The sequence below is a fragment of the Rhodamnia argentea genome, chromosome 6, assembly GCF_020921035.1.
Source record: "Rhodamnia argentea isolate NSW1041297 chromosome 6, ASM2092103v1, whole genome shotgun sequence".
NCBI lineage: Eukaryota > Viridiplantae > Streptophyta > Magnoliopsida > Myrtales > Myrtaceae > Rhodamnia > Rhodamnia argentea.
Window position 1 is genome coordinate 25200937 of NC_063155.1, and position 26211 is coordinate 25227147.

Genomic DNA, 26211 nt, shown 5'->3' on the forward strand with positions numbered 1-26211 from the left:
TCGGCTCCAGGGTGAATCTATAAGACCTGCCAGATTCTCAGAGTTCACTTTCTTCGACAATGCATGTCCTTTGAATATGGTAATCTTCATTTGCACAAAAATGGCTGCTAGACAAAGATAATGGATAACACTGCCTCTGAACAGAAAATTATACTGGACAATCAATTCCTTTGTTTTCCTTACTACAGAAATATCAACAATTACTTCTTGAAGTCAAACCTTCTGAATGCCTGTAAGCTACAGTGAAGACAATATATCGTAGACATTTGAATACTAATGAACCCTGACCTCTGCTCTGATGACAGACTTACTGTGCTATCCAGCTGTTCAATATCAATTCATCCTAGACAATTCGGAAACCACAATCATAAGATGTACCGAGAAGTCTAATGTTTAATTTTATCACCCATGCCATGGGTTCCCCGACACGAATGACGAGCTGACCCAGTTGGAGTGACATCAGGGAATAATGTGGCATCTGGGGAAGGTAGAGAGATGACCCATCTTGCGCAATCCCCCACCTGAAGAAAGACCCTCTGAGTCCACAGTTTTAAGCTAGTGGTATCTTCTTGGCGCTAAATAAATACAACAGGAGAATGAAATACATCAAGGGAGGATGATTTGACCTGGTTATCTATTTTCTAGAAGAATCTGAAGATACTGCCAAGGAAAAATGAAAGCGTAAGAAACAAGAGCACGGAAACACTGAAATCCCTCCTCCTCTTGTGCCAGTCCTCGCTGTCAGGGAGAAAGTTCCATAGACAGAGATGCCAGCAGGTAGAACAGAACGGGGCACAACTGCATTAGCGAGTGCCTTCCGGCCATCTTTCTCTTGATAGAGGCAGCAACACGCGGAGTAGAAGAATCGAAGGGACGGTGAATGATCTACTCTTAGATTCAGCACATTAAGTCCAGCTTTACCAGCACAATGAAAACAAGGTACAACAGAATGGGGCAAGACTTCACTCACGAGTACCTTCCGGCTACTTCTCTTTTGATTGAGACAATACCACACCAAGTAACAGACTCAAAGACACGGAGAATGATCTACTTTTCTCTCCAGCACATCAAATCTGGAACAAGGAAATCGGGCACCGGGAGTCACCAGGGCTCATAGAGGCATGAGGAGAAACACAGCATACTATGTTAAACCTCGCAGCACACAATGTCCTCACAGGCATTTGGTAACAATCATTAACCTCAAATCTTGCGCGCATTTGATGGCTGAAGACGAAATCAACGTCTTCCTACCCGCAGTCCGTTTCTACTTCATCGAGCTCGAGCCGCATCACGTCAATCTAAACTCGACGACGGAATAACAAGTATAAACTGTAAGCTGAAACGAAACGCTCGCCCTCACTGAACAGATAATCCGAACCGAAGATGCCTGATAGAATCAGAACGTGGCGGAGTTCACGAGAGGCGGACAAACAGAGAAGCGTCTTTTTCCAACATCTGTAGAGTTGTAGACTCTCACTCACATCGAGCACGTTCCGCGCTTGCATCGTCGTGGCCGTTCATGGCGTCACGTGCGATCCGCATTGCTCGTGATCAGAGGGGGCTTCCCTCCCATTTACACCGATCAGCCATCACTGATCGGAGCTGTAGTGCCTGTAAAACTCTTAGGCGATTCTAGGGAGCAACCGAATATGGCGATCACAAGGCTCGGCTGTGTCATGTTCGTTGGCCCAACTAGACATGGTTTGGGGGGAGAGGGAGAACCCCATTCCGTTCGAACCGAATCGGCCCGAGCCCTTTCGGAGAAGCCCGATTTCTCTTTTTTATTATTCTTTTTTTATTTTTACCTTTTTCTGGAAGCCTCCCTTCTTTTTTTTTCCCCCTAAATTGGAAGCCTCTTGTTTTTTTTTTTTCGAAAAGAAGTTACATTTCATTCGTCCATAGTCAAATTACAGTGCCAGTAGAATAAAATTCAGTAACGCGAGGACCACGTCATCCCGTCGGTCCAGCCAACCAAGCCCATCCACTTGCAGAAATATAATATTATTTGTGAAAATAATTACATATGCAAATTATTATCGACAATGAAGATATTTTTATTTAATTAATTTTTCAAACCAATATATGATTGGTCGTCTTTCGAAAAAAATATATTCTCGAATCTTAAGTCCCCTGATATCTTATACTTTGTCGATGATGATCGGGCGGGACGGAGTCCGTAAATTCTCGAAAGATAGGCCTGATTTGCCTTTTCTTTCCTCTTCATTGTTTCAACCATACAACGCACGAAGAACATTTAGAGACGGTTAGGTGGCGAAGATAATGGTCACTGGTCAGAGTTGCTGGGCGGCGACTCTTGAGTTGTTTGATGCTCGTCGATTTCGGGTCCGAAAGAGAAAGGATTCAATTCACGGTCAACTTCAGTTTGCGCTTGCCCCGCCGCACTCCGTTCTAGTCCAAAGTCCCAAGGTCAAATCCAATAGCACGAGTCAGCGACATAGGGAGGTGGGGCTCTCTCTCTCTCTGTTTTGACAACTGAACCTATCAAATCCAAGTTCCATGCGATTTTTGACATAATTAAGCCTCAAGACAATCGCACTCTATAGATATGATCGGCCAAGCTAGGCGATCTCGATAGATATTAAATTCTCGATGGGAACAAAAAGGGAATATATTGTTTTTACGAGCGAGAGCCGAGACGATTACCTACTCTTTTGTGAACTGTCGCGTGTTTGTTTATTCACCTGTGGGTACGTGTAGGCGCAAGAGCATTCGGTGTCGCTATCCGATCGGATCTGTCCTCGAAGCCGACCCGCTCGGGCGATGCGACGTATATCCCAATGGGAGCGCCACTCGTCTTTTGGTTAAAACCGGAAAATGGAGATAACATCCTCGCCTCGCTATATGATCTCGCTAATGCCGGAACACAAGGCGGGGAAGCGAAACCCAAAGGTCACATCCATGATGACGCGCGAGGCACGTACTAAGCACCAAAATTGGCAACATTTACGGTGAGTTCGAGAAAAAGAATTCCCGTCCTCCTTGCCGGGGCACGCGGTGTTTAACAATGGCCGATCTAGTTAACTAATGTCATGTCGCCGGCGAACTTGTCAAAAAGTATTTTAAACCCGATTCTTAACTCATATATGATGTGCTAAGTTGTTTTATGGATTAGTTATATTTAATAAATGTATCATAAATAAGTTTAAACATAATATGGTCAATAAATGGATCATAGATGGATTTATAATTTTTGTAGAAGTTAGACCTAACCCATTGCTATCACTCTTTCTTCGTTCTTTCTCGCCCTCACACGATCTCACCATCACCTATTTCACACTCTCATATCGGTTCGGTATAAATTTTTTTAGATTGAATCAAAATAGGAATTACATAAGAAATATGAGTCGGGTATGGGTCATTGCAAAAAAAAAAACGAGTTTATTTAAATTGGAACATTTATAGCCCGATCTAAATCCGACCTCGAGACACCGGTTTAACGGATCTAAGTCGTTAGTAAGGTCGTTGGTTCAATTGTCACGTATTAAATGGACATAAGCTTAAGCGTGGGGCGGGAATCGGCATCCGTAATCCACTTTAACTGCGCCTCAGAACTGGTTAAAGCTCATTGGGCAGGTGGAGAGCTGCACGCGCTCTATTTTCCGTTGAGAACGGGAGAGCCTTTTCGATTAGTCAATTTCACATCGCGCAGCAATAATTTATTATCCTCTCTCTCTCTCGCTCTCTCTCTATCTCTTCTGTCTCTCTCCTTCGCCTCGGACATGACGGAACCATCGAAGCACGATGTACATGCTTTGCAAGTCAGTGATGGGGTAGGTGGAGGTGTGTTGATTGGGTCTCTCGGTTTTCAATAAGAAGGTGGTGAGTGGGGGTTGGGGGGATCGAATCGAAATTCCTGAGATGGATGTCAAGGACGTCGCCGATCGAGCGCTCCTGCCCGACGAAGCCTCCATCACCATGCTGCAGGCCGAATCTCGCAGTCCAATGCCTCATCTGGCCATCGACATCGGAGGTAGCATCTCCAAACTTTCCAATATCGGCTAGGATTTTTTTTTTTTTTTGCTGTTTTCGGCTTGCGTATCGTTCCGGGACTTTCTGGGGGGGAAGCGCAGTGGAGCGATCTCCGCTTGGGCTGTCGAATTGTTTTGCACGTGGAAGCCGGGATTGATCGTTTCGTTTGGTCGTGCGGCCTCGGCGTGCATTTTCCCAGCCTTTTTTTAGCTTGCACTGGCGTTAGTGTGTTCTTGATCGTCTTTCTTGCTCTTGCAACACACATGATTCTTCTTCCTCTTTCCTTTCTTGGGGGGGTGAGGGGCGAGCTTCCGTTGGTTCAATGGTATGGTCAGTAATGTGACTAAGGTGTTGCAGGATCTCTGATCAAGTTGGTGTATTATTCAAGAAACGGTGATTGGTTGCCGGAAGATAATAAAATTTGGTCTTCCAAGGAGAGCCTAGGGGTCTCCAACGGCGAGACCAATCACCCTCTTTCCGAAGGAAGGCTTCACTTTGCAAAGTTCGAAACCAGCAAAATCAATGATTGCATAGAGTTTATCCAGTCAAAACAGCTGCATGTTGGAGGTATTCTCGCTACCTCTATGTATTGGGGTGTGCTCTACTGCTTTTCACGATGTTAGAGCTTTCTAAACATGTCCTAAGTTTCTCTTAAAGTCGAAATTGAGGAGCCCACTCCGCCAATTTCGGGTCTTAAACCCGCGACATTTTGAATTAGGTGCTGGCCTGGCATCATGCAACCGGCATGTATACCAGTGCTACCAGGGCCACAACTTTATACAAAAAGTAGTGTTTGTCTAGTAAGTCTTAACTTCTATCCATTTCTTATGGATAAAGATGACTGCAGGCCAGCATCATGAGGTTCCTTCCAAGAACAAGATCGTTATCAAGGTATTTATCAAATATTAAATTTTGCATCTGTGCATCAATTGGGAAAATCATGTCTTGGATTGCAATCTTTAATCAAGAATAACTCGTCTAGTGATTCTTTACGTCATGTCTTCAATGTGATTGCATCTAGGACGGAGTTACTGATGAAGACAATTAAGAAACATAACTTTAGATTATTTTCCACCCACAACAAGGAAATTTGTTGATTATTACTTGAAAAGTGCTTGACTACTGGGCTCTTGTGAGAAGGCCACAGGAGGTGGGGCATTCAAGTTTACGGATCTCTTCAAAGAGAAGCTTGGTATTTTACTTGATAAGGAAGACGAAATGGACTGTCTTGTCGCAGGAGCAAACTTTCTGCTAAAGGTAAGATTGGGAAAGCAAATCTGTGAGTTAGCTGTTTATTAAATGGCACCCATCCAAATGCCTTCCCTCTTTCCCGCGAATATATGACGTCTTTGAAGCTTTATGTCTCTCATTTAGAGGCTTATTATAGTGCTCATTATTCTGGTCTAAAAGTCTACTGGAAGTCGAGATACCTTCTTCTTTTTTTGTTTTGGTCGAATAAGTCGAGATACTTTGTTCATGCTAAATATATGCTTGTACAGATTGAGGTAGTATCATTCCATCTATTTCCTCTTCAAGTGCTAATCTCTGTTATGAATAAGGGGGAAGATGAGAGGCCTGTCCTTCCACATTCTGTGAGTATATGGAGATTGCCATGTGCAAGTTTGTGTGGATAGTAAGAACATCTACATTAGGAGAAGCGCCAATTGAACATCATGAGTATAAAAAGCTCGATATCTAACACGTGGTGCTACTTTAGTAACATGCAATTGATCTGACCTTGAAAGTCCAATGATTTGGAGATGGCCTTTCTTTTTACTCTTCAGAAGCTATCCTTTTGTCACCTCAAGAATCTTCATCAGGAGATTTTGGCTGGTTGAGAACATCCTTTGACAGTTGAACCGACCTTGTTTCTTCAGTTGGCCTTCCGGCAATTAGATCAGTGAAATGAGTTGGCGTCAAAGCATTTAAATTGTGGATATTGATTATATAATGAATATTTCTTGATTCTCTGTCCATAGTGTTTTGAAATTTCTGTTTCTGTTTACACATGTCATATTTAGCTGGACAAACAACCACATCATGCTGCATAAACAAAAAATATTTCTATCTGTGGCCTTTTTTGGAGTGACATCTCAACGTCAATTGCAAATGGTTTTGACAGGCAGTCCAGCGTGAAGCCTTTATCTATATGGATGGCCAGAAAGAATTTGTGCAGATTGATCATAAAGATTTGTACCCCTATCTCCTCATTAATATTGGATCAGGTGTCAGCATGATCAAGGTTAATCATGTTTTTTGAAACTTTCTTTTTCTTCTTCTTCTACAACTATTTTGAACTATTCTCATCAGACAAAGCTGTTTCCTTTTGTGATTTGCAGGTGGATGGGGATGGAAAATTTGAGCGAGTCAGTGGGACCAGTGTTGGTGGAGGCACCTTTTGGGGGTTGGGAAGACTTCTAACAAAATGCCAGAGGTGTTTCTCTTCACCTGCTCAAATTAATCTGATTTTTACTCTTGAATTTATTTCATCCGAATAAGGTGAACCTGTTCTTTTCTATAGTTTTGATGAGTTGCTTGAGTTGAGCCGCGTTGGAAATAACAGAGTCATAGATATGCTTGTTGGGGACATCTACGGAGGAACGGATTATGCAAAGGTACTTCTTAAACAGGTCTTTCTGCATGATTGTGAAGTTAGAAGAAATTAGCATCTTATCCTAGGACCGTACATGTAACTTAGGTTCTTATATATCAGGAGCCTTTGTTAGAGAGCTGGTCAAGGTAGTTAAAAATAGTAAGAATGTCCATGCCGCTTCTAGAAATATGAAACTATTCATGTAGGAAACTTTCATATTTTTCAATGCACGTTTAATGTGCTTTGACATTTTCTGTTGCTAATTTCACTGAGAACTTCTAGTTTGCTACTTTCCATCTAACGATAAATGACTTGAGCACATCTTTTTAATTTCTTCTTTTCTCCATGATCACAGATTGGTCTCTCATCAACAAATATTGCTTCTAGCTTTGGTAAAGCAATTTCAGTCGATAAAGAACTTGAAGATTACAATCCTGAAGATATTTCACGGTCTCTTTTGAGAATGATTTCTAATAATATTGGGCAGGTATGTTCCAATAATCTTGATTGCATCTAGTTGTTCTTGTACAACTGGTGCTTTTTTCTAATATTCTCATTATTATTTCTAGCAAAGAAATAGTTCTGGCAATAGTGTTGGTCTTCTCTAGGAGCTGTAGTGATCAAAGTGGCTTACAAAAATTGGAAATTGAAGATTGCAACAACTTTGCATATGCTGATTCTACAGAATTGGCCGTCATTTAGGGCCCATCCTAGAGGCAGGCTGTTTGGATGATTTGATTTGTTTCCATGTTTTTTTAGTAATTTGGTTAGACCTGGGAGGCTGTATCAGTGTTTATGGCTCTCTTATTTCTATCCTCTATCGAATGATCTTATCTTCTTTGTTATCTTGGGTTGTAATATTGAGTTCGATTGTTGAGCTTGGTAAAGAGTGTGTTCAACTTTTCTAAAACCTTTTATTAAAGAAGTCAACTTCATCATGATATTCTGTAAGCGTTTTACTAGTCATGTTCTATTTGTAAGATCATGGGATGGTACACCATAGGAAACTGGGTCAGTGATGGCGGTCATAGGAAAGATGTGAGAATTATCAAATGAATGCTCTAAGATTCTATTTTGTTCTCACTCCTCAGATCGCCTACTTAAATGCACTTCGATATGGGCTCAAGCGGATATTCTTTGGAGGTTTCTTCATCCGGGGCCATGCTTATACCATGGATACTATCTCTGTCGCAGTTCATTATTGGTAATCTCAAAAACTCTCCCTTTTCTTCAATTTGGCCATGTACTTTTTAATCTTTGATACCAATTTTAGAATACAAACTCGGTTTAGATTTTAGATTTTGGCTGTCGTATTCTATAGGTTCTGTGCAGAGAGTAAGTTTACCTTGCATGGCAAATTGTTAGCTTTATGTGCGCGTGCTTGTGTTCACTCTTTTTTGATGACTTAAAAATTGTTAAGTCTCTTTCCCATTTTTCTTCCTAGCGCTTGAAGTCAAGTTGTCGAACGGTCAGGAATGTGTTTTACCATCTCTCGTTCTTTTAGCTTTTGGGTGGCCCAGCATCTTCTGCCAAAACTCTGAAGGATTATACACCTATTTTACAGGTCAAAAGGCGAGGCCCAAGCAATGTTTCTGCGACATGAAGGGTTTCTTGGAGCATTGGGTGCTTTTACAAGCTATGAGAGGCATGGATTTGATGACCTGATGGTTCATCAGTTGACGCAACTATGCCCGAGAAGAGAATCCTGCTCTGAAGATATACTACACAGTGCCCCACATAGGGATGTGAATGAAGAAAAGACGATAGATTGTAATGTGTTCACATCATAGCAGCTGCTGAGACTTTCGATGCTTCGGTAGATAGGTAATGGTAGCCTGCTCAAGAGCCGAAGCTCCCGTCACATGTATGACGTATTCATCAAAACTGTCGACGGTATTAAAGGAAATCAAGGCCTTAAAAATATAGGTATACAGAGAATCAGAAGGCATATTTGATGGCAGTTAGTTTCCTGTAATTGTTACAGTAGCATCTGCGTTGAGATTTTCTCGTCTTGAACGCTTGTTGTATCTGTATCAATTTCATAGTAAAATTAGTCCTTCCTTTTCGCTGCACAATTATCTTGCATTGGATTTTCTTCTCCTGCTCAAGCTTTAATCGCATCTTATATCATACATAATGTCACACGCAAACCTGAAGCAAGCTATTTGTCTTAGGCATTGATACTATGGCCAATCTATCACCAGAATAAGAACGAAGTCAGATGATTGGGAAAGAAAAAAACAAAGGGGGAATCCGGGGGAAACCGTGAGTGGTTGTTTGAGCAAAGTTGTGGGGTTACTATAACAGGAATCCTCATCTATGTACATGGTAGGAAGTACAGTTCATGATCGTGGATGAACAAGAGATACGAATCCTGCATAGTGCATTACGATTTGAGACACACAGCAAAGCAATTGTGGAGATTCAAGTCCACTCTTTGCGACTCAATCTGAACCGGAACAAGTCGGAAAATTCATTTTCATCTTCTTACTTCAGTCAGCAAAATCTCTTTTCTTGTCTGAACCCTTGCTACAGACATCTCCCGTGGCAGATTATTGGTCTCTCCGGTTAACCCTTCATCTTCCTTCGGACAGCAGCTTGGGCGGAGGACGAAGTTGCAGTGCTCACAGGAAAACGAACGACCGTGTCCCACCTCCTCCTACACCCATTGCACCTCTATCCGCTCCTTCAAGTCCCCGTAAACGTCCATGTTTGCTGCGAAGTTCATGTCTTAGCTTCTCTGGCCATCCTTTTGCCATCTCCTCGAGTTGCTCCCATGTTAGAATCTAATACTAATAGGATTACTATTTAGAATTATGTTAATTGTAGCTTCCATTGATTGTATTAAGTCTAATTGTATTCTCACCTGGATCTTGTATTCTTCATTCAGGAATGTAAAGAATTTTACCCTTCTCTCTCTTTCATCACAATTCTCTAGCTCTCCAAAAGCTTCAAATACTCTCCCGTGAAGGGATAAGCTGCCGGCCTGTGAGCAGTTATGAGCTTCTGCACCTCTTTAGTGACCGTCTGGCCGCCGGAATCGAGAGGTACCGCAGCAGGAATGCCTTTGATCCTGAAATTTCTCATGGAGGAAGTCCTTTCTCAGGTCACCGAACGGGAGACCTAACCAAGGCATGCTTGCGAAGTAACCGTCGAAGGATATTTGGTCGCAGTTGCCTGAGATGAGAACGACCTCGAAAGCGCCGTGCCTTGCCTTGATCTCCTCGTACGCTTGAGAAGCTTTGGCAGGAAGGCACGGTACGGTGGGCACCAGTGTGCAGAGAAATAGAGTACGATGTTCTTCCCCGCCAAGTCGGAGACCGGGATATAGCGCAGGACCAAATTGAATAACAAGACGGTCATTAGTAAAACTACTTGCCCGTGTGATTAGACCATCGAAGTTTGTTTCATGTAGAACGAACAAACGGGCTACCTTTGAGCCTTCTCGGTTGATCACGAAATCTCGTTCCTCGAAAACTAGAACCTACTTGATTGTCTGCCCTCCGTCCTTCGCCCTAGTGATCTCGGCGAGTTCGGCGCTCTTCTCGGCCGTAAAGGGGTAGGCCTCGACACAGTGATCTTCGATCAATTCAACCACGTTCGGATGCAATGTTTTCCCATCCGGTCCTATCATAGCTAGTCCGGGAAGGGTGCCGGGTTCGATATACCGGGCAAGCCTGTGATAACTTTCGACATGAAAAGGCAAGGCTACCCAAGGCATGGTCTTGAATCCTTGTTCGAAGTCGCTTTCTTCGGAGTCCAGAGGAATCACGACAATGTCAAACTTCTCTCCTCTTTCTTTGAGCTTCTAATAAACATCTACGAGTTTCGGAGTGAATTCTACGCAAGATCTGAGTTCGTGAGCATAGAAGTACAGTCCAACGGTTCTTCCTTTCAAGCTCGGATACAGGAACCTGCCAAGTTACTTACCCATCAAGGTACGCTTGTTAAGTCGTTATGAAAGAGAGCGAGCGAAAGTAACATTGATTCCGTTGTTCGAAATCAAATAATATGTCAGTTTTTTATTCTGAAATCTTACCAAAGTCAGTCCCAGATCAGCTGATTTTCATTGCAAATAAGCACAGGATTCTGCGATGTCTCTACTGCCACAGACCAGATAAGCGTAGCTGTCCAATTAAGATATCTATGTTCGATTGTTCGTAACAATAACTGGTCGCTGTTGTTCCGGACGAGGAAGTCTCTGTTCTCTGAAGAAGGAAGGGTTGTCAGATCACGAGAAGCGCCATCAGCCATCTCTCTGTCGTCGCCTCAGCACCCCGTCCCCATGCTGACCGCAGTACCATTTTTATATAAGTCGATACCGCCCAAATTTTGAACAACAAAGTGCAAGTCAATATCATCCTAGGACCTGTTGATTGCTGCACTGTCGCTATGGTCGATTTGAACAAGACAAAAGTGAATTCCCCATTCCAAGAGAAGGAATATGCGCAGCAGCCGGCAGGATTGGAGAAGTACTGTTCAGATGTAGCGAATGGGTGAGTCGCATAATTTGCAACGGGAACTGGCAACTCACACGGCCTTTGAATCCATAGCATTCAAAGATGTGGGCTCTTTCCGAGGTTCAGGTTGGTCTTTTACTGAATTGTGTCGAAATGCACGTATGAATTATGTTAAAAAAGTCTCATGTGATAAAATTGGTACAATGTAGAGCAGTTAATATATTATAATCTGTCTATAACTCATTGGTTTAAGTTTTTTGATTGAAAATAGATCTAATTGGATATATTAACAGATTCGAACTCGGGCTCGGGCTCTCTCTATGTTGACGATCTCAAGAGCAACCTATGCTTGAGAAATGCCGTTCAGACAAACCAAAGGCAGCTCAGAGGTATAAAAAAAAATTTACTTACTTTGTTTTCTAGCTCCTTGAAAATATATTTAGCCCTTTTTGCCAACAAAAATAAATTTACTTTTGGTCATCGACCGTCTTATTTACAATGTCATCAAAGGTAAAAAAAGATTGAAAAAAGCTCAATTGAAGCTCAAATTATAGGCCTTGGCGCCGTCAAGCCCAAAGATCCCGAAATGCTTCTCATACTCTTCGCCTACCTTCTCATTCTCATCAAACACTCCGAACAGATAAACCTCCACGCCCACGCCTGGCCTCTTAGGCGTCCCGGTGTCGCTCGCCGCCCGCCTCACCACGTTCCCGTTGAACGCCAGCGCGTTTGCCGCGCTCGCCGCCTCCCCTCCCGCCGTCGGCCACCCCGTCTCCGCCACCACCACCTCCACCCCTCCGAACCCTTCCCTCTCCATCGCCCACACGAACGCGTCCACGCTCGCGTCGAACAGGTTGTCGTACGCCAGCGCGCCGTCCCGGACCGGCTCCCCTCCTCCCCTGAACAGCGCGTAGTCCGGCGACACGTGGCTCGCCTCGCTTACGTAGCTGATGTACGGGTACACGTTCGCCATGAACGGCGATCGGGTGTCGTGCAGGAACTGCAGGAGCGGGACGATGGCCGATTGGAGGCTGGGATCGAACGTGGCCGACGAGGGAGGGTAAGTGTTGACGATCACGGAAGCCGCCTGCGGCGACGACAGCTTGATGCTCTCTGAGAGGCCTAAGGTTCGGAGAGCGCTGTGGAGGTTGATGATCGAAGGTACGACGTGGGGAGTGAAGTAGGGGTCCTTGAGGAAGACCTCGTTGCCGACGGCGATGTACCGGACTTGATTCGGTGGGACGTGAGCGAATATATTGGATTGGAGCCACTGGATGGCGGTGGCTGCGGTTCCGGAGGAGAGGGCAGGGAGGTCCTCGTTGGGGACGCCGATCATGAGATTGATCCCGGCGCCGTAGAAGGATCGGAGAGTCGCCGGCTCGGTGTTGAAGAGGCGGACGTTTGAGATGTGGTTGGACTTGAGGAGCTCGACGGCGGAGGACGGCGGGGGGAGGTTGTTCGCGACGCGGCCGTAGCAGATTCCCACGGCAGCGCCAGCTGCAGGGCAACAAACCAAAACAAACAAAAAACGAAAAAGAAAGTTAGAAACATAAAATGGGACAACTCCATTAATTTTGCTAACAATTTCTTCTCTCGGTGGATCATAAATTGAACAAGAGACCATCTGGGTAATGAAATTCCATCCATAGATTTGCAGAGTTTCAAAAGAACATTCAGATTGCGTACGCACGAGAAGATGTAAAGACTACAAAATCCATCCAGAAACTTAAGATGCTTAGAAATTACTGTTCATGCTTCACGCAAAATCTATCAGAAAAACGGAGCTTTTTAGCTTTTTCTTGAGTTCACTTAAAAATCTGTGGAGAGAGAGAGGGAGAGAGAGACATGTCGAAGGTAAGAAGAGGAGGAGGAGGAGGATCATGACATTGTCCATGAGTGACGTCTTCTCGTACACAGACGGGGCAATGGACAAAGTGATGCAAGAAGATATATCAGGTTGAGCGCCTCTGTTTTTTTCTTTTCTTTTCTTAAAATTGCAGAAGGGATGGTGCTGTTTAGATGATGATTTTGGAGATTTTGGTTTGGTTTTGGTTGGAGTGTCGTGCAGCTCTTTCTTGTCCTTCTTTTGGTCACTCTTTGTTGTGATTCCAACCGATTTCGGTGAGTTGGCGTTCCACTTTTACTTTATTTGTTCATGCAAAGATGGATTCGATTAACCTGCGAGATGATTCGAAAGAAATCAATCCATCAAAACGTCGGAATGGGGTCCCGACATGGTTTGTGGATCCGCAATCATTACTTATCTGATCGACTGTCAGTCAGAAGTAACCAGCCCATCAATACAATTACTTTCTAAAACTCATCACGAGCTTCGATTATTATTGTGCATTCCATGGATGGTAAGACGGACAAAATCGATCACGATGACAAAAAAAAAAAATACACAAAATGCTGGGTGTTGCTTTTACGGATGGATCTCACTATTTCTCGACATGTTCGATCCCATAAGAGTGAATCTAGGTATCGATGAAAGTTTGTTATGCCCTCGCCTCAATTATAAAAGGCTAGGTGAAATCTGAATGAAGGTAAGAGCTGTCAAGATTCGGGTTCTATATACATTTCTCTCGGTACTCTTCTAAACCCTCTCTTCCCTGCTCAAGGGCCCATGGCATTGAGACTCTAGAATTTTGGTTCTCATTCAATAAAATTAGCTGTCCTACGAGTACGCTCTTCACTTGTCACTTTGATGAGTAAATTTTGTGTACAAGAAAGTTTTACAAGGTTAGAGAGGCTTAAATTATCGGTTTAATAGCTTTTGGAGACTAAACAAGCAATCCCTTCGAATGATGAGAGTAAAGCCCGATGCTGCGGGATAGCGCACCCTCTCTTAAATTTCCATCATCTCCATACATGGATACACTTAATCCATGCTTCAACCGATCCTATCCGATACATTGTCCGTGAAATCAATCTTAAAATTACCTCTTTCTTTTTCCCCTGTTCGACGACGTACGAAAAGCCTTGCTATGAGCTCAATTTAAGAATGAAACGAGTCCTTTTGAGCTGAACGCACTAGTCATTGATGGTTCGCATCAAATGATAACTCAGTGGACCCTTTTCACAACTCCTGGATCCTACCACTATCCAGCACACTCTGATGCCATAATGGCAGTTACTAGGAAAAATGGGTTTCCAGGGGCCCTCTAATCAATCAGAAGAGGCGAAGGAGACACCCACCATGGAGGCGCACTTAAAAACTGTGGTGAGTGGGGAGCCAGGGAGAATCCCTCTTTGCGAAAGGAAGGAATAAAGAGGCACAATTAGCCCCCAAAGCATTGACCCCATCATGTCTCCTATGATAAGCTCCCCGCTTTGGGAATTGGAAAATTATGGAGCAACCCATTGCAAATCTTTCTTTCACAGATCCCCATGGCATTAATTCCAATCCCACACGATTACTATTACCAATTCAATCCTTTTCAAACAAAAATGCCACATGTAGGGATTTTCGACACTTTTCGAAAAGGCTATTTCATTCATTAACACAACGCTATCGAAATGTAGTAAATGAGTCTCGGGATACAAAATATTCCAAAGAGGCGAAGGAGGATAACCCATTTGATTTGGTGACTTCTATCGACAATTCACACAAGCTCTTATAGAATCACAAGTCTTGAGCTCTATAGATGATAGGAAAATTTTTTAAATAAGGGTTTGAAGTGCCAACTTTATTTCAAATAAGAGCCTGAAGAGATATGACATTTTCATCATTTGGTGTTTTGAGTTTTTTTCTTTTTTCCTTGTTTTATTCCTTTTTTGATTTTTTATATATATTAAAAAAAAACAGCCCTCTTGCCTATGGTTGCTGCCTCACCCTTCTTGCCAGTGTCTTTTTTCTTTTAACTTTTTTAAATTTTTTAAAAAACAGAAAAAAGAAAAAATCAAATGACGAAAATGCCCTTGAGGTCATGCCCTTTTTTTAGACGACATGGCCACTTTATGCTCTTATTTGAAACGAGTTTTACTTCATGCCCTTATTTGAGAAAATAAAAGCATTTCAGACCCTTATTTGAGAAAATGATGACACTTTGGACCCTTATTTCGAATTTTCCCTAACATAATATATTGCATAGTCAGTCATCTCCCTCGCACGTATCGGTTCCTGTAAACTCTTTCTGCAATTGAATCTGAAAGAGGAGGCTCACCCATTTTATGGCGAATGTGGTTTTTTGGCCTCTTCAGAGTCTTAGCCGAGGAGGCACCAGGGGGACGACCGCACAAAATCCACTGCGAAAGCTAAACCCGTCATTTGCATCCAACAACTACAGAGCTAAACCTGTTCAACCGAATGCTAAATTCTAGGGCAAAAAAGCACTTTAGGTTGAGAGCTTGGGTCTCCGACTGGAACATGCTCTCATCAGCCCACCATTGACAAAAGGGTCCTTGAAGTCGTCTGGCTGCACATCAATAACAGTCCTGTTCCCACAATCATTCAAAGATAATGGTCAAAAAGAGCTGTCCTGGGGGTCTTCATAGTCATGCCAATTGCCTAATGTTTGGCTCTATGAGCAAATAAAGCTTCCAAAATCCCACTTTCTCTCCTTTCCAAGCAAACTACACCTCCCCTTTCTTCCGCAGCAATGACACCCAAGAGATCTCTTTTGCATCTTTACCTCCTGCTTTACCCGTAGAACGTATCTTCTCTCTTTGTTTAAAACTCCCACAAAAAAAACAAAAACAGAAAAGAAAAGAAAAATGAAGGAACACTTGAAATCCAACTCAACACATGCGCTTCCCCCTTGTCGAGGGCAATGCTTTTGTAATAATAAATCATCTTTGCCTTCACTCAAAGAACAAAGCAGTTTGGACACTACTAATAGTACTAGTCCTCATATAAACACACAGCCCCAAGGCACTTCCATTTTCCTCTTCTCGGTCCCAACGCAATACCCAGCACCATGTCATCACAACTACAGCAGCAGCAGCAGCCAACCCCAACCACCACCCAGCAGCCTCTCCTGATGAACCCCTACAATGTCCCGGGTCAGCCACCGCCCGTGTCCCGGACCCACTCCGACGGGTCTTTCGGGGGGGTCTTCATAGTGCTCGCCGTGATAGTCCTGGTGTCCGCCGTGGCTTGCTGCCTTGGCCGGTTCTGCGGTCGCCAGAAGCCAAAGGGAGCGGGCAAGAAACACGCAGTGGCTGCCGCCGCTCGGCCCCGCAAGGAGAGTGATATCGAGTTCGGGTTCGATCACAAGAAGATCCGGACGGCCAATAGGCCGGTCAGGTATGGAGAGTACAAAGGGAACAACAACAGTAAGCCAGGTTTAGATGGTGGTTTTGTCTTCGACTTCGAGAAAGGAAGCAAGATGATGCCTCCTAATGACTACGATGGCGAGCCCCCGGTCGGGCCATGAAGGTATCGGTACACACAAACTGAAGGAGACAATTACGTAGCTTCATATGTATCTGTCATGTCTCGTGATGGATTCTATTTCTTTCAGAAATTTCTCTTTAATGTTTGTAATGTTTGCTTGTAGTTCTGTAGAACTTGCACTCTTGTTATATGGATAGTTGGAGAAGGGAATTGCTTGTCCAGTCCACTTATCAAACTAGAAAAATATTGCTTCAACCTAGTCCATTCAACACAGATCGCTGTCCGAACTTGCCCAGACGATTTGCGGGCCTATTGGCCTTGAGTCGTCGTACCCGATCCGGTCAGTCCTAGGTTATCGCCTGAGCCTGCTAAAAAATATACATATGGACTCGGGTTCGACTTGGGTTCGATCGGCGTTGTTGGCTTAGCCTTATTCAAGCCCGTTCAAAAGTGGTCTTAGGGCCGATTTCACTTGGGCAAGCCGGAGCGAGCCCGTTGACCGTTGGACTTTCGATGAGCAGTTCACATGGGAGCACTTGGACAAGGTCTATGCCTAGTATTATGCTTAGCTCAATCTAGCCAGGCCTAATCACCAAGGTTTGTGATTCTATAATCTTGAGTTCGGTACGGCGAAATGGAATGGAACGAAACGAACGGTTGTAATATTTTTGGTAATTACTGGTGATAATTGTTTCTTAGGTATGATTTATGACCATTATTATTTAGCTATAATAAAAATAATCAAGCATTGTTCATCATGTATGTTCGCATCAACAAACTATTAATCTTATTATCTTATTAGGAATGCCTTCAAACCAAACCAGATCAAACATAAGGGTCGCTGATCGAGGCTAGACTTGCTCGCACTCCTTTACCAGATCTCTCTTTAATGGTCACTTTCTCTTTTCAAACTCCACAAGCAAATGATTCGCTAGTTTCATAAACTCTTCATCCGTGTCAGACAATGATTAGAGAGAAAAAAGGGAGAATTTGAGCAGAATCTGTATACTCTGTACGTACGCTCTTCACTCCCGAATTAATTCGATGCCTTCGTGCGATTAATTAGATGTCGCGTCCGAACGATTGTGTTACTTGTTTTCCCTCTTTTGGAAGATTCGGTTGGCGCAACATCTTCATCGGTGGCATTGTTTCGCTCAGAGCATTACGCGCAACTGATTGATTTCCTTTGGACGCCATTTGAAATTCTCCGCCCTGCACTCGTTTGAAAGAGAGGCTCTGAATAGTGAATTTGGGATCAGAGCTTCTCATTTCCATGTTATGTGACTAATAAGCAAAATTGGAAAACGTCCTCTTTGAACGTCGAGTTAAATCAAGACAAGGCCACAATCCCAGAACTTGCTCTGTAACTATAACCAGACACCCGCTTACGAAAAAATCACAATGGGGTCTCTCTCAATAGCTTATTGTGGCGAATGTACCCTTGGATTAACATGATGAACTCCTCGTATTGTACATGCTTCTTTCGTGACTCGCAAAGGGTCTCTTGAATCCGACTCACAGCCTACGTGTTTCCCGTGCCCCGACCGACGCTGCCAGTCATTCGGGGGAAACAAAATGAAACAACACATCACACACTGGTGTCCTGGTCGATGATCTCACGCGAATACCGAGCAGAGGCCTTACATTCAGCTGAGGCCTTCCCCTGCTGCCGTATGTTCGCTATGCACAGAGGGAAGGAGCTCATAAGCACACATGTGCAGGGTCTTGTCGCCTTCAACCAAACCTGCGCACGCCATGACTCCCTGGGGCCCCAGGAAATCGCTTCCCTGAGTGTAGTGGGTTCATAGCTCGAGTCTCAGATTCACCACTCGTGAAGTCGCTCGAACTGTCCTGAGACTTCCACGGAATCTTTTGATCCCCAGAAACCTCTCTAGAGCTGTAATCTCCACTGTATGGTCCATAGTCCGAGCTATTGCCGCTGCCAAGAGCCATCCTTCTGAATCTCATTATGTCTTCATTATACTGGCCTGAATCATACATGGTGCTCTGACCATATTTCACCCCGTTTGTCAGATCAGACATATCGCCATCAGTGTCGAGTGCTCTTACAACCTGAGTAAAACGCCACATAATTAGTTGTTCGGATCTGCAACAGGGGCCTATACTTTTCACTGGTGATCATGAAAATGCTGGGTGACCATATTTGAACAAATAAAGCAGCTCAAGTGAAGCAAACTCCCAGCATAATCTTGATGATCAGTCACTTTTGCTTGAAAATCTGAAAACCAATTTAAACTAGTGTAGGGAGAGTTCATCATTTCTGCTACCTGAACCATGCGAGGCCTCTTTGCAGCAGAATGGCGTGTACAAGCTGCGGCTGCCTCAATCATTCTGAGCATTTCACCCTCCACATAACACTTCTCTAGCCGGGGATCCACTACCTCGCTCAAGTCCCCAGTTTCAAGGGCTCGGATTAGCAACGGACGAGCCTACCATCATCAGATCAGCAGCTAGTCATTTGACGGTAGATCATTCATAGCGTTTGGTAGTCTGTGCTCGTAGTTAAAATTGTTCATTATCTTTCTTCATTTAAGGAAATTTGACCAAAGTTACTCTAGGACCAAACGGATATCCCGGTTGTTTCAACAATACAACATGGCACTTGTAAACAATCTGAAAGGCAGAAATTTCTGCATGGTTCTTACCCACTCAACCAAACTTTCATCACCCAAAGGCTGAGTTGCATCAACAGGTTTACGGCCAGTGATGAGCTCTAAAAGCACAACCCCAAAGGAGAAAACATCTGATCTATCAGTCAGTTTCCCGCTAGATGCATACTCCGGTGCCAGGTACCTGTAAGCCAAAATTGAAACATTGAAGAAAGAGCAAATGAAGTAACACAAACCCAACTCTTGTTCTACTGATGGAGCAAACTGCACTAGACGTTTGGAACAAAAAGTTGAGGAATCCTGGCATTCAACATATTGGTGATTTTGGAATTCCGATATCATTAGTTAAAGCCACAAATCCAGTCTTTTACCATCTGGAGAAAGTAAAATAAAGGAAGCGGGTAACGGAAAGCTGACAATTCTTTTAGTTTTAGAAAATATATTATGTAAGGCGCCAAGTACCCTGATATTTGATCCTTCTACCCTGTTATACGCAGTTTATAAGATATCAGTTCCTGTTAGATACCTGCAACACATTTGCATCCTTATTCATAAGCCAGTTCTATCATTTGACATAGAAGAGTACTGAAGTTGAGATGAGAAATTCCTGTGGATCTCTATGCTTTTGTGTTATCAGTCTGTCAAGCAACACTCACCCAAATGTCCCCATGACTCTTGTGGATACATGAGTATTAGCGTCGTTCGTTAGTTTGGCAAGTCCAAAATCTGCTACCTGTGTTTGAGAAGATAACATATTAGAACCCCCTAGCTGTTAAATTATTCAAAGTGCATTTTGGTATTGAGAGAGAGGGGTCGAGAAGTGAAGCATATAAATACCTGTGCTTCAAAGGCATCATCCAACAGAATGTTTGCTGACTTAATGTCTCGGTGGATAATCTTTAGATGGCCTGTAGAACATAAGATACGAAGAAAGAGAGTAATTAGATATGCTATACTTTAGCTTTTGAGCTAGATCAACAAGGGTTTTATGTACTTCAAAAAACTCAATAGTCTCACAGACAGCCTATACATCCATCTTAGTAGGGTGATGTATGCTAGCATGGGTATAGAATAGATTACTACAGTGCAATGGATGCTTCTTTCCACCTCAATCTGCCTATGTATTAATGAGTTCCTGGACATTATGAGTCAGCTTTGAAGGGGGTACATGCGATCACTCTTGAAGACAAGTGAAATACGTACAATCTTCGTGTAGGTATGCCAGACCCTTTGCAGAGCCGAGGGCGATCTTGACTCTTTTGGTCCATTCCAGAGCTGGCAATCCTTTCTCTGATGTGAAAAACCAGTGTGCTTGTGAGTATTAAAAGGAGAAAGAGACTCTTATCCTACGAAAAGGAAGGCAAAGACTTTGCTGACCGTGCAAATGGTGCTCAAGAGTTTGGTTGGGGACGAATTCGTATATAAGCAACCTCTGGTTCTCGGCAATGGAATAGCCCACCAAAGACACCAAATGCCGATGATGAACCCTACTGATAATCTCTACTTCAGCCCTGAATTCCCTGTCCCCCTGGCCACTGCCTGCCTTGAGCTGCTTGACAGCAACTACTTTCCCATCCGGCAGCCAACCCTTGTAAACGCACCCAAAGCCACCCTCGCCAATGATGTTTTGACGAGAAAATCCATTGGTTATTTCCATCAATTCTTCATAAGTGAAGAAGCTCTTGGAACTTGCTATTACACCGGAGTCTGGTCCACCTCCGTGGTACATGTTCCCTCCCTTCTGACTCCCGTAGCCATTTTCGATAGATGAATTCTGGGCTTGCGATGCATAGTAGGGACCTGATTGGCCTGTTACACCCTTCATATGCGCTTGCTGCCCATAGTAATATTTATCTGCATAAGAGATTAAGGAGGAGAATATCAAAACCGTATGAATATGCACTCAGTATCAGAGAAAAGAGGCAATGATTTTTCTACCTGATTGCATTGAGAAGCTAGTGGGCGGGACATACTGCGAGGCAAAAGCGCCCTCTTTTCTCTTTCTCCGCCTGGTAACTAAGAAAACCAAAGCGACAAGTGCGATGACAAAAACTCCGCCAACAGCCACGCCGACAGCAGTGGTAGTGCTTCCAGAGGATGTGCTTGATCCTCCTGAACTGGAATTGCTGGTGGAACTCGGAAGTCTACTAGATGTTTGAGATGGAGGAGTTGACCCGGATGTTCTTGTGGGGGTCGAACTGGTCGGTGTTGTGGGTGGCGACCCGCTAGCTGAAGGAACCGGTGGAGGGGAATTAGATGCTATTGGTGGAGACAGTCCGATACTGGAAGTCGGCAGAGGGGGACTGATAGCTGGTACTGGAACTGCACCTGTGCCACTCACCGGTGCGGGAGGCGGAGGAGGTGAAAGCTGGTCAGAGGTTGGAGGTGATCCGGACGGAGTCGAAGATTGCTGAGGGGAGGGAGGCGGAGATGTTGGAGGTGGGGGTGGCGGAGAAGGTGGTGAGGAACCCAAATTAGACGTAGGTGCTGGTGGCGGGGAAGCTTTAGGAGGCGGTGTTGTTTGGGGAGGTGCCGAGGGCTTTGGTGGGGAACTCGATGGTGGTGGGGGACTAGGAGGTGAAACGCTCGCATTGGAAGGAGGCGAGGAGGCGGATGAGTTGGAACTAGGCGGCGGCGGAGACGGCGGTGGCACAGCGGGTGGGGAAGTCGAACTGGGCGGCGGCGCTGCAACCGACAATGACCCGTTGGAGTCATTGGCAGATGCAGGGGAGGAGGAGGTCAGTGGCGACGGCGGAGAGACGGGAGTGGAACCGTCTTGGGTTGAAGTTAAGTTAAATGGGGCGGAGGTCGAATTTGAAGGACCGGGCGCTCCTGAGATAGACATGATGCCCTTTCCTCTCTCTTTTTTTTTTGTGCCAGAATTTGACGGTTTCTTCAGTCCATTTTAACCAAAACAGATCGCCTCATGATCTCGAGGAACTCGTTCCCTTTCCCGCGGCTGTTCAGAATCACAGCCCCGCGCGACTCCGGCTTGAGGCGAGCACGTTCCGGTTCTCTTCCCCCACCCAACCTCTCTGTGCCTCCGTCGTCCTTCCTTCTCGGAAAACTCAGGTGGTTTCGAACAAGATGGCGATCAAATGCGGAACATTGCACACCGCGCGAATCGTGCCACACCGTCACCCTCGAACAAGATGGGAATGGTGCAGAGAACCGGACAAAGGGAAATCAAAATGGAACCTGGGTCATGCGGGAGCAATGCCGGTCGGAATACCCAGGCGATGCAATGCTGTCGGGGAGGGGGAGGAGGAGGAGAGATAGATTTTGGCAAAGAGGATCGAATGAAGGCGAGGTTCCCAACCCTTGAAATTCTGAGGAAAAAGGTTTAATTTAGGGAGAGGGAGAGACAAAGATGGTAATGGCTCGACACGAACAGTATGTAATGCAATGTCCAATTTTTTTTCGGGGAAGTGGCGAGGGTTACTGGGAGGCACGATTCTGTTAAGACTAACTAACTAACTAACTACCGCTCTTCTTTTTTTTTCTTGTTTTTTGTTTTTTTTTTTTTTTTCTTTTTTTCCTTAATTTTATTGGGAGAATGAACGCTCTCTCCTTGACTCTCGGGTTACCGCGCAACATACTGCGCGGGTCCCATTACGTTTCCCTCTCTTTTCCCTTGTTTCCCCGATCCCTCTCGTTCTCCCGTGCCACGTCATCTCCTCCGACCAACCACCCTCGTCGGGGCCCCACTCAAGACCCATCTTCAATAAACACGGCCTAATGGCTCTTCATTCTTGATTAGAGGTTTTAGTCGATTGAAGCAAACTGAAAATGATTTCTAGTCAATGGCATTTCACCATTCGAAACCAAAAGATAATTTGGTGGGTTCGATTATTAATTGAGCCCAAAGGTGGGCATGCGTTTTGGTTAGGGACGAGCATAATTCTAACATAGAATCGGGAATGCCGATTACTCGTTATGGTGAGACTTAGTGCAATTCTTGATCCCATATTTTTAGGAACTCGTACTATGCAGTTTGCTTTCTTGTTCCTTGGGGAACCGGATTGTGAACCTACGAGACCCTAAAATAGAAACATAATGAGTGAATGTTTTATTTAATCTCTACTATTATTATTAGATATAGATTGTCTTAACAGGGAGACTATCATTAGTAAATAGAGTTTACGGGCTGTAGGGGAATGGATATATGTACTAAGGCTTTCCAACAATGAATAGGATTTTGATTTAAAAATTTTATTAAGTGATTGACTATGTTTATTGTTTCTTTTGATTTCGGTTGGTTAAAATTTGGAGAAAATTTTCATGGATGATTGAGGACTCTAAAGTTCTATAATTCATGCTTTACATTACGTGTTTTGAAATTTTGTTTGAATTTTTATTATGTGTTTATCTTTTATGGATTGTTGCTATTAGAAAATGAGAACTTTTAATTTTTGTTGTTGCGTTCACTTTCATATTACTTAACTGAAAACGAAATAAAATGAAAAATGAAGTCGACCGTTCCAAATAGACCTAGGAACCGACTTTAGAACCTGCGACATGGTAGATTCAAAGTTTAAAAAAATGAGGAGCCAATTCGGACGGATAGGTTTGGGGTTTGAGGCGAAACTTGAACGGAACTTATAATCGCTCACCGCTAACTTGTATCGCAAATTAGATACATTGCCTCCGTTGACCACACGTTTGATTTTGGAAGCTTCGAATAGGCCAATTCACTTCTTTTGGGCTAAGGATGTCAAAATGCCAGCGAGACTTGAGTTGCGATTATTATGTTAATGGGGGTCAACGATATCAACTTCTAGATATTTTCTTTTAGCAGCAACTTCTAGATTTGTAAGCACATTAAGAAACCGCCCCCATTTTTCTAATATCGGAAACTTGAAAAACACGTAAGTATAGCAAGTTCGTTAGTGTTTGCCACGGCACATAATATGATGGCTTAAATTTGTCCCGCAAGTCAATCTCCCGAATTAGTCGCTCGCCACACTAATCCTAAATTAGTCATTAGCTTAATTCGTCAAGCGCAAGGGCAGTCGAGTTTTGTGCCTAAATATGAGAAGCGACTTGAGTTTAATGTATATAATCGAGATATCATGTGATACATTAATTGCAAAGTAAAATGTTGGAGAAAATCCTTAATTTCCGAAGGATTTTATGCCTGCAAATTAGAAAAGAGGGGCAATTCAACATTAGCCTCGCAAAGTGCAAAGAAATTATCGCATTACGCATAATAACCCTAAGATCGAGAGAATGATGATAACTTAATTATTAATTTTTTTTTTCTAACGATGAATAAGCAGTGACGATTCAAGAAGGGATATAAAAGTAATAGATTGATTTGTCAATGCAAAAAGAAATATGTAGCATGATATAGATTACCTAAATTCTTGTCATTCCAATAAAAGGGAAAAAAGAGCAGATTAAACAAGATTGGCAATTTATTTGGTCAATCTCCAATTTAAATTCCACGTCATTCGACCGGAAAAGGCGGCACCACGGGGTGACATCATGCATGAGGTCAGACAAAAACGTGCGACCCGCATCTCCCATCTCGACCCGCACGAGTCAGCCCGACCAACATCCTCGCCACTCACGTATTTGACGACCTCCACCTAAACAAAAACACCAAAAAAAAAAAAAGAAGAAGAAGAAAATCGCCTCTTTCCTTAATATTAGAAAGGTCAAACCCCTCCTGACCCAAACACGAGTGGCGTGATTCACGAGCGGGTCGGGTTCCCGCTATCGGGTCGGAGCCCCGGTTCGGAAGCTTCCTAGTTCACGCGGATAGAGAGAGCCAGCTTTCCGTCCGCCCCAAGAAAGTGAAACTTCCTCGTGAACGAACCAGTCGCAACGCATTCATACAGCTTTAAATTCAGAGGGTTTGAAGCTTCGTAGCCGTCTCCCTCCACCCAACTGTATTTATTCCTCCTCCTTCACGCCCCCCCTCTCTCTCTCTATCTCTCTCTCTCTATACCCACTTCTCAATCGTTTTCGCATAGGCAATCCAGTTTCCAGAGAAGCTGATTCCAATTCCATCATCACCAGCACCGGAAATGGAGGTGTATCAGGCCGTGTCCGTCTCTTCCTCCTTCAGTCCTCATTACTCGGCCGCCAAGTCGGAGTCTTTCGACAAGTTGGCCGAGGATTTCGAGGCGACGCTCGACATCTCCGACGGCAAGCCTGATGGGTCTGATACCGTAACCGAAACTGCAGAGCAAGAGCCGCAGCTCGAGGAAGAAGACGAAGAAGACGGGGATTCGGACTTCGAGTTCGCTTGCCTCATCCCGGGAGGTTCGCCGGTCTCGGCCGACGACGTCTTCGACAACGGCCAGATCCGCCCGTTTTTTCCTCTCTTCAACCGAGACCTTGTCTTCGCCGACTCCGAGCCAGGCCCTTCGCTGTCGCCGTCGGTTCTCCGGCCTCCTATGAAGAAGGTGTTCGCCGAAGCGGGCGTCGGTGGCGGGGCGGACGAGCCGCGGGGGACGTACTGCGAGTGGACGGCGAGGATCATTGAGGAGACGCCTCCCTCGCCGGGGAGCTGCCGGAAGAGTAACTCGACCGGATCCTCGAAGCTGTGGCGGTTCCGGGACTTGTTGCCGAGGAGCAACAGCGACGGCAGGGACGCCGTCGTGATGCTGAGCCCTCCTGCCGACGCAAAGCCGAGCGATCGCGGCGTCGAGAAGGCAAGGAGGTCGACAGAGAAGGCCGTGGAGAGGAAAGAGGCGAAGGTCGAGGAGGCGAAGAAAGGGAAGGCGAAGGCGAAGGGCAAGACGACGGCGCCGTCGGCGCACGAGAAGCACTACGTGAAGAGCAGGGCCGCGAAGGAGTCGGAGAAACGCAAGTCGTACTTGCCGTACCGGCGAGACCTGCTCGGGCTTGGGTTCTTCACCAGTGTCAATGGGTTGAGCAAGAATCTGCACCCATTTTGAGCAAACTGTCGTGGATCATCGATTAGCATTTAGGGGTCAAAACCATTGATTCATTGATTCGATTCATGCGAGATTTGTTGAGTCCCACAGGATGTTATCAAAGTCCTGGGAGACTATAGTCCTTACCTGACATGGAGATTTTTAAGAGGTAGACGTAGAGATAGGTGGTGAATTCGCGAATCGGGGATGTTCCGATCGTAACAGCAGTAGTTTTGCTTTCATTTCATCAACAACCAAATGATGGATGTACAGTCGATTTGAATAAATTTTCCTTCATCAAGTGATGATGGCT

The 26211-nt window shown here is 44.5% G+C and overlaps 5 protein-coding genes and 2 long non-coding RNA genes across 8 annotated transcripts; 3 read left to right on the forward strand and 4 right to left on the reverse strand.

The window, feature by feature from the left end:
- Positions 1-68: 68 nt before the first annotated feature.
- LOC125315357 lies at positions 69-24525 on the reverse strand. The gene is made up of 4 exons (XR_007198586.1): positions 24515-24525; positions 16654-16659; positions 11387-11391; positions 69-1329 (listed from the first exon to the last, which is right to left on the reverse strand). It is a non-coding gene; the product is annotated as an uncharacterized LOC125315357 (long non-coding RNA).
- LOC115726038 (pantothenate kinase 1) lies at positions 3529-8655 on the forward strand. The gene is made up of 10 exons (XM_030655751.2): positions 3529-3991; positions 4348-4557; positions 4838-4881; positions 5131-5247; positions 6113-6232; positions 6330-6424; positions 6512-6605; positions 6939-7070; positions 7675-7787; positions 8148-8655. Exons 1-10 carry the CDS (start codon positions 3880-3882, stop codon positions 8371-8373), a joined length of 1263 nt encoding a protein of 420 aa, XP_030511611.1. The 5' UTR covers positions 3529-3879; the 3' UTR covers positions 8374-8655.
- On the reverse strand, positions 8453-10701 carry LOC125315359. The gene is made up of 2 exons (XR_007198588.1): positions 9450-10701; positions 8453-9369 (listed from the first exon to the last, which is right to left on the reverse strand). It is a non-coding gene; the product is annotated as an uncharacterized LOC125315359 (long non-coding RNA).
- Positions 11508-13117, reverse strand: LOC115726045 (glucan endo-1,3-beta-glucosidase-like). Of its 2 annotated transcripts, none has more exons than XM_030655763.2 (2): positions 12889-13117; positions 11508-12540 (listed from the first exon to the last, which is right to left on the reverse strand). In XM_030655763.2, exons 1-2 carry the CDS (start codon positions 12935-12937, stop codon positions 11576-11578), a joined length of 1014 nt encoding a protein of 337 aa, XP_030511623.1. In that variant the 5' UTR covers positions 12938-13117; the 3' UTR covers positions 11508-11575. The 2 variants fall into 2 exon arrangements, with proteins under 2 accessions (XP_030511623.1, XP_030511631.1); XM_030655771.2 differs by lacking the exon at positions 12889-13117 and adding an exon at positions 12734-12880.
- LOC115726130 lies at positions 15771-16602 on the forward strand. Its single transcript, XM_030655872.2, has one exon. The coding sequence runs from the start codon at positions 15963-15965 to the stop codon at positions 16419-16421; it is 459 nt and encodes a 152-aa protein (XP_030511732.1). The 5' UTR covers positions 15771-15962; the 3' UTR covers positions 16422-16602.
- Positions 17597-22426, reverse strand: LOC115725969 (proline-rich receptor-like protein kinase PERK13). The gene is made up of 8 exons (XM_030655659.2): positions 20950-22426; positions 20389-20865; positions 20215-20301; positions 19849-19919; positions 19668-19744; positions 19048-19195; positions 18670-18831; positions 17597-18454 (listed from the first exon to the last, which is right to left on the reverse strand). Exons 1-8 carry the CDS (start codon positions 21854-21856, stop codon positions 18116-18118), a joined length of 2268 nt encoding a protein of 755 aa, XP_030511519.1. The 5' UTR covers positions 21857-22426; the 3' UTR covers positions 17597-18115.
- A 518-nt stretch (positions 24526-25043) lies between the features above and the next one.
- Positions 25044-25919, forward strand: LOC115756340. The gene has a single exon (XM_030696067.1). The coding sequence runs from the start codon at positions 25044-25046 to the stop codon at positions 25917-25919; it is 876 nt and encodes a 291-aa protein (XP_030551927.1).
- The last annotated feature ends 292 nt before the right edge of the window (positions 25920-26211 follow it).

Excerpts from the sequence above, each read along its gene's own strand:
- LOC115726038 (XM_030655751.2), top strand. The coding sequence starts at position 3,880 with ATGGATGTCAAGGACGTCGCCGATCGAGCGCTCCTGCCCGACGAAGCC. Across the intron at positions 3,992-4,347 it reads TCTGGCCATCGACATCGGAG|GATCTCTGATCAAGTTGGTG; the intron begins GTAGCATCTCCA and ends AAGGTGTTGCAG. Across the intron at positions 5,248-6,112 it reads GAGCAAACTTTCTGCTAAAG|GCAGTCCAGCGTGAAGCCTT; the intron begins GTAAGATTGGGA and ends TGGTTTTGACAG.
- LOC115726045 (XM_030655763.2), bottom strand. The coding sequence starts at position 12,937 with ATGGACAATGTCATGATCCTCCTCCTCCTCCTCTTCTTACCTTCGACA. Across the intron at positions 12,541-12,888 it reads CCTCTTCTTACCTTCGACAT|CTGGCGCTGCCGTGGGAATC; the intron begins GTCTCTCTCTCC and ends GTTGCCCTGCAG.
- LOC115726130 (XM_030655872.2), top strand. The coding sequence starts at position 15,963 with ATGTCATCACAACTACAGCAGCAGCAGCAGCCAACCCCAACCACCACC.
- LOC115725969 (XM_030655659.2), bottom strand. The coding sequence starts at position 21,856 with ATGTCTATCTCAGGAGCGCCCGGTCCTTCAAATTCGACCTCCGCCCCA. Across the intron at positions 20,866-20,949 it reads TAGCTTCTCAATGCAATCAG|ATAAATATTACTATGGGCAG; the intron begins GTAGAAAAATCA and ends TCTCTTATGCAG. Across the intron at positions 19,920-20,214 it reads GGCATACCTACACGAAGATT|GCCATCTAAAGATTATCCAC; the intron begins GTACGTATTTCA and ends TATGTTCTACAG.
- LOC115756340 (XM_030696067.1), top strand. The coding sequence starts at position 25,044 with ATGGAGGTGTATCAGGCCGTGTCCGTCTCTTCCTCCTTCAGTCCTCAT.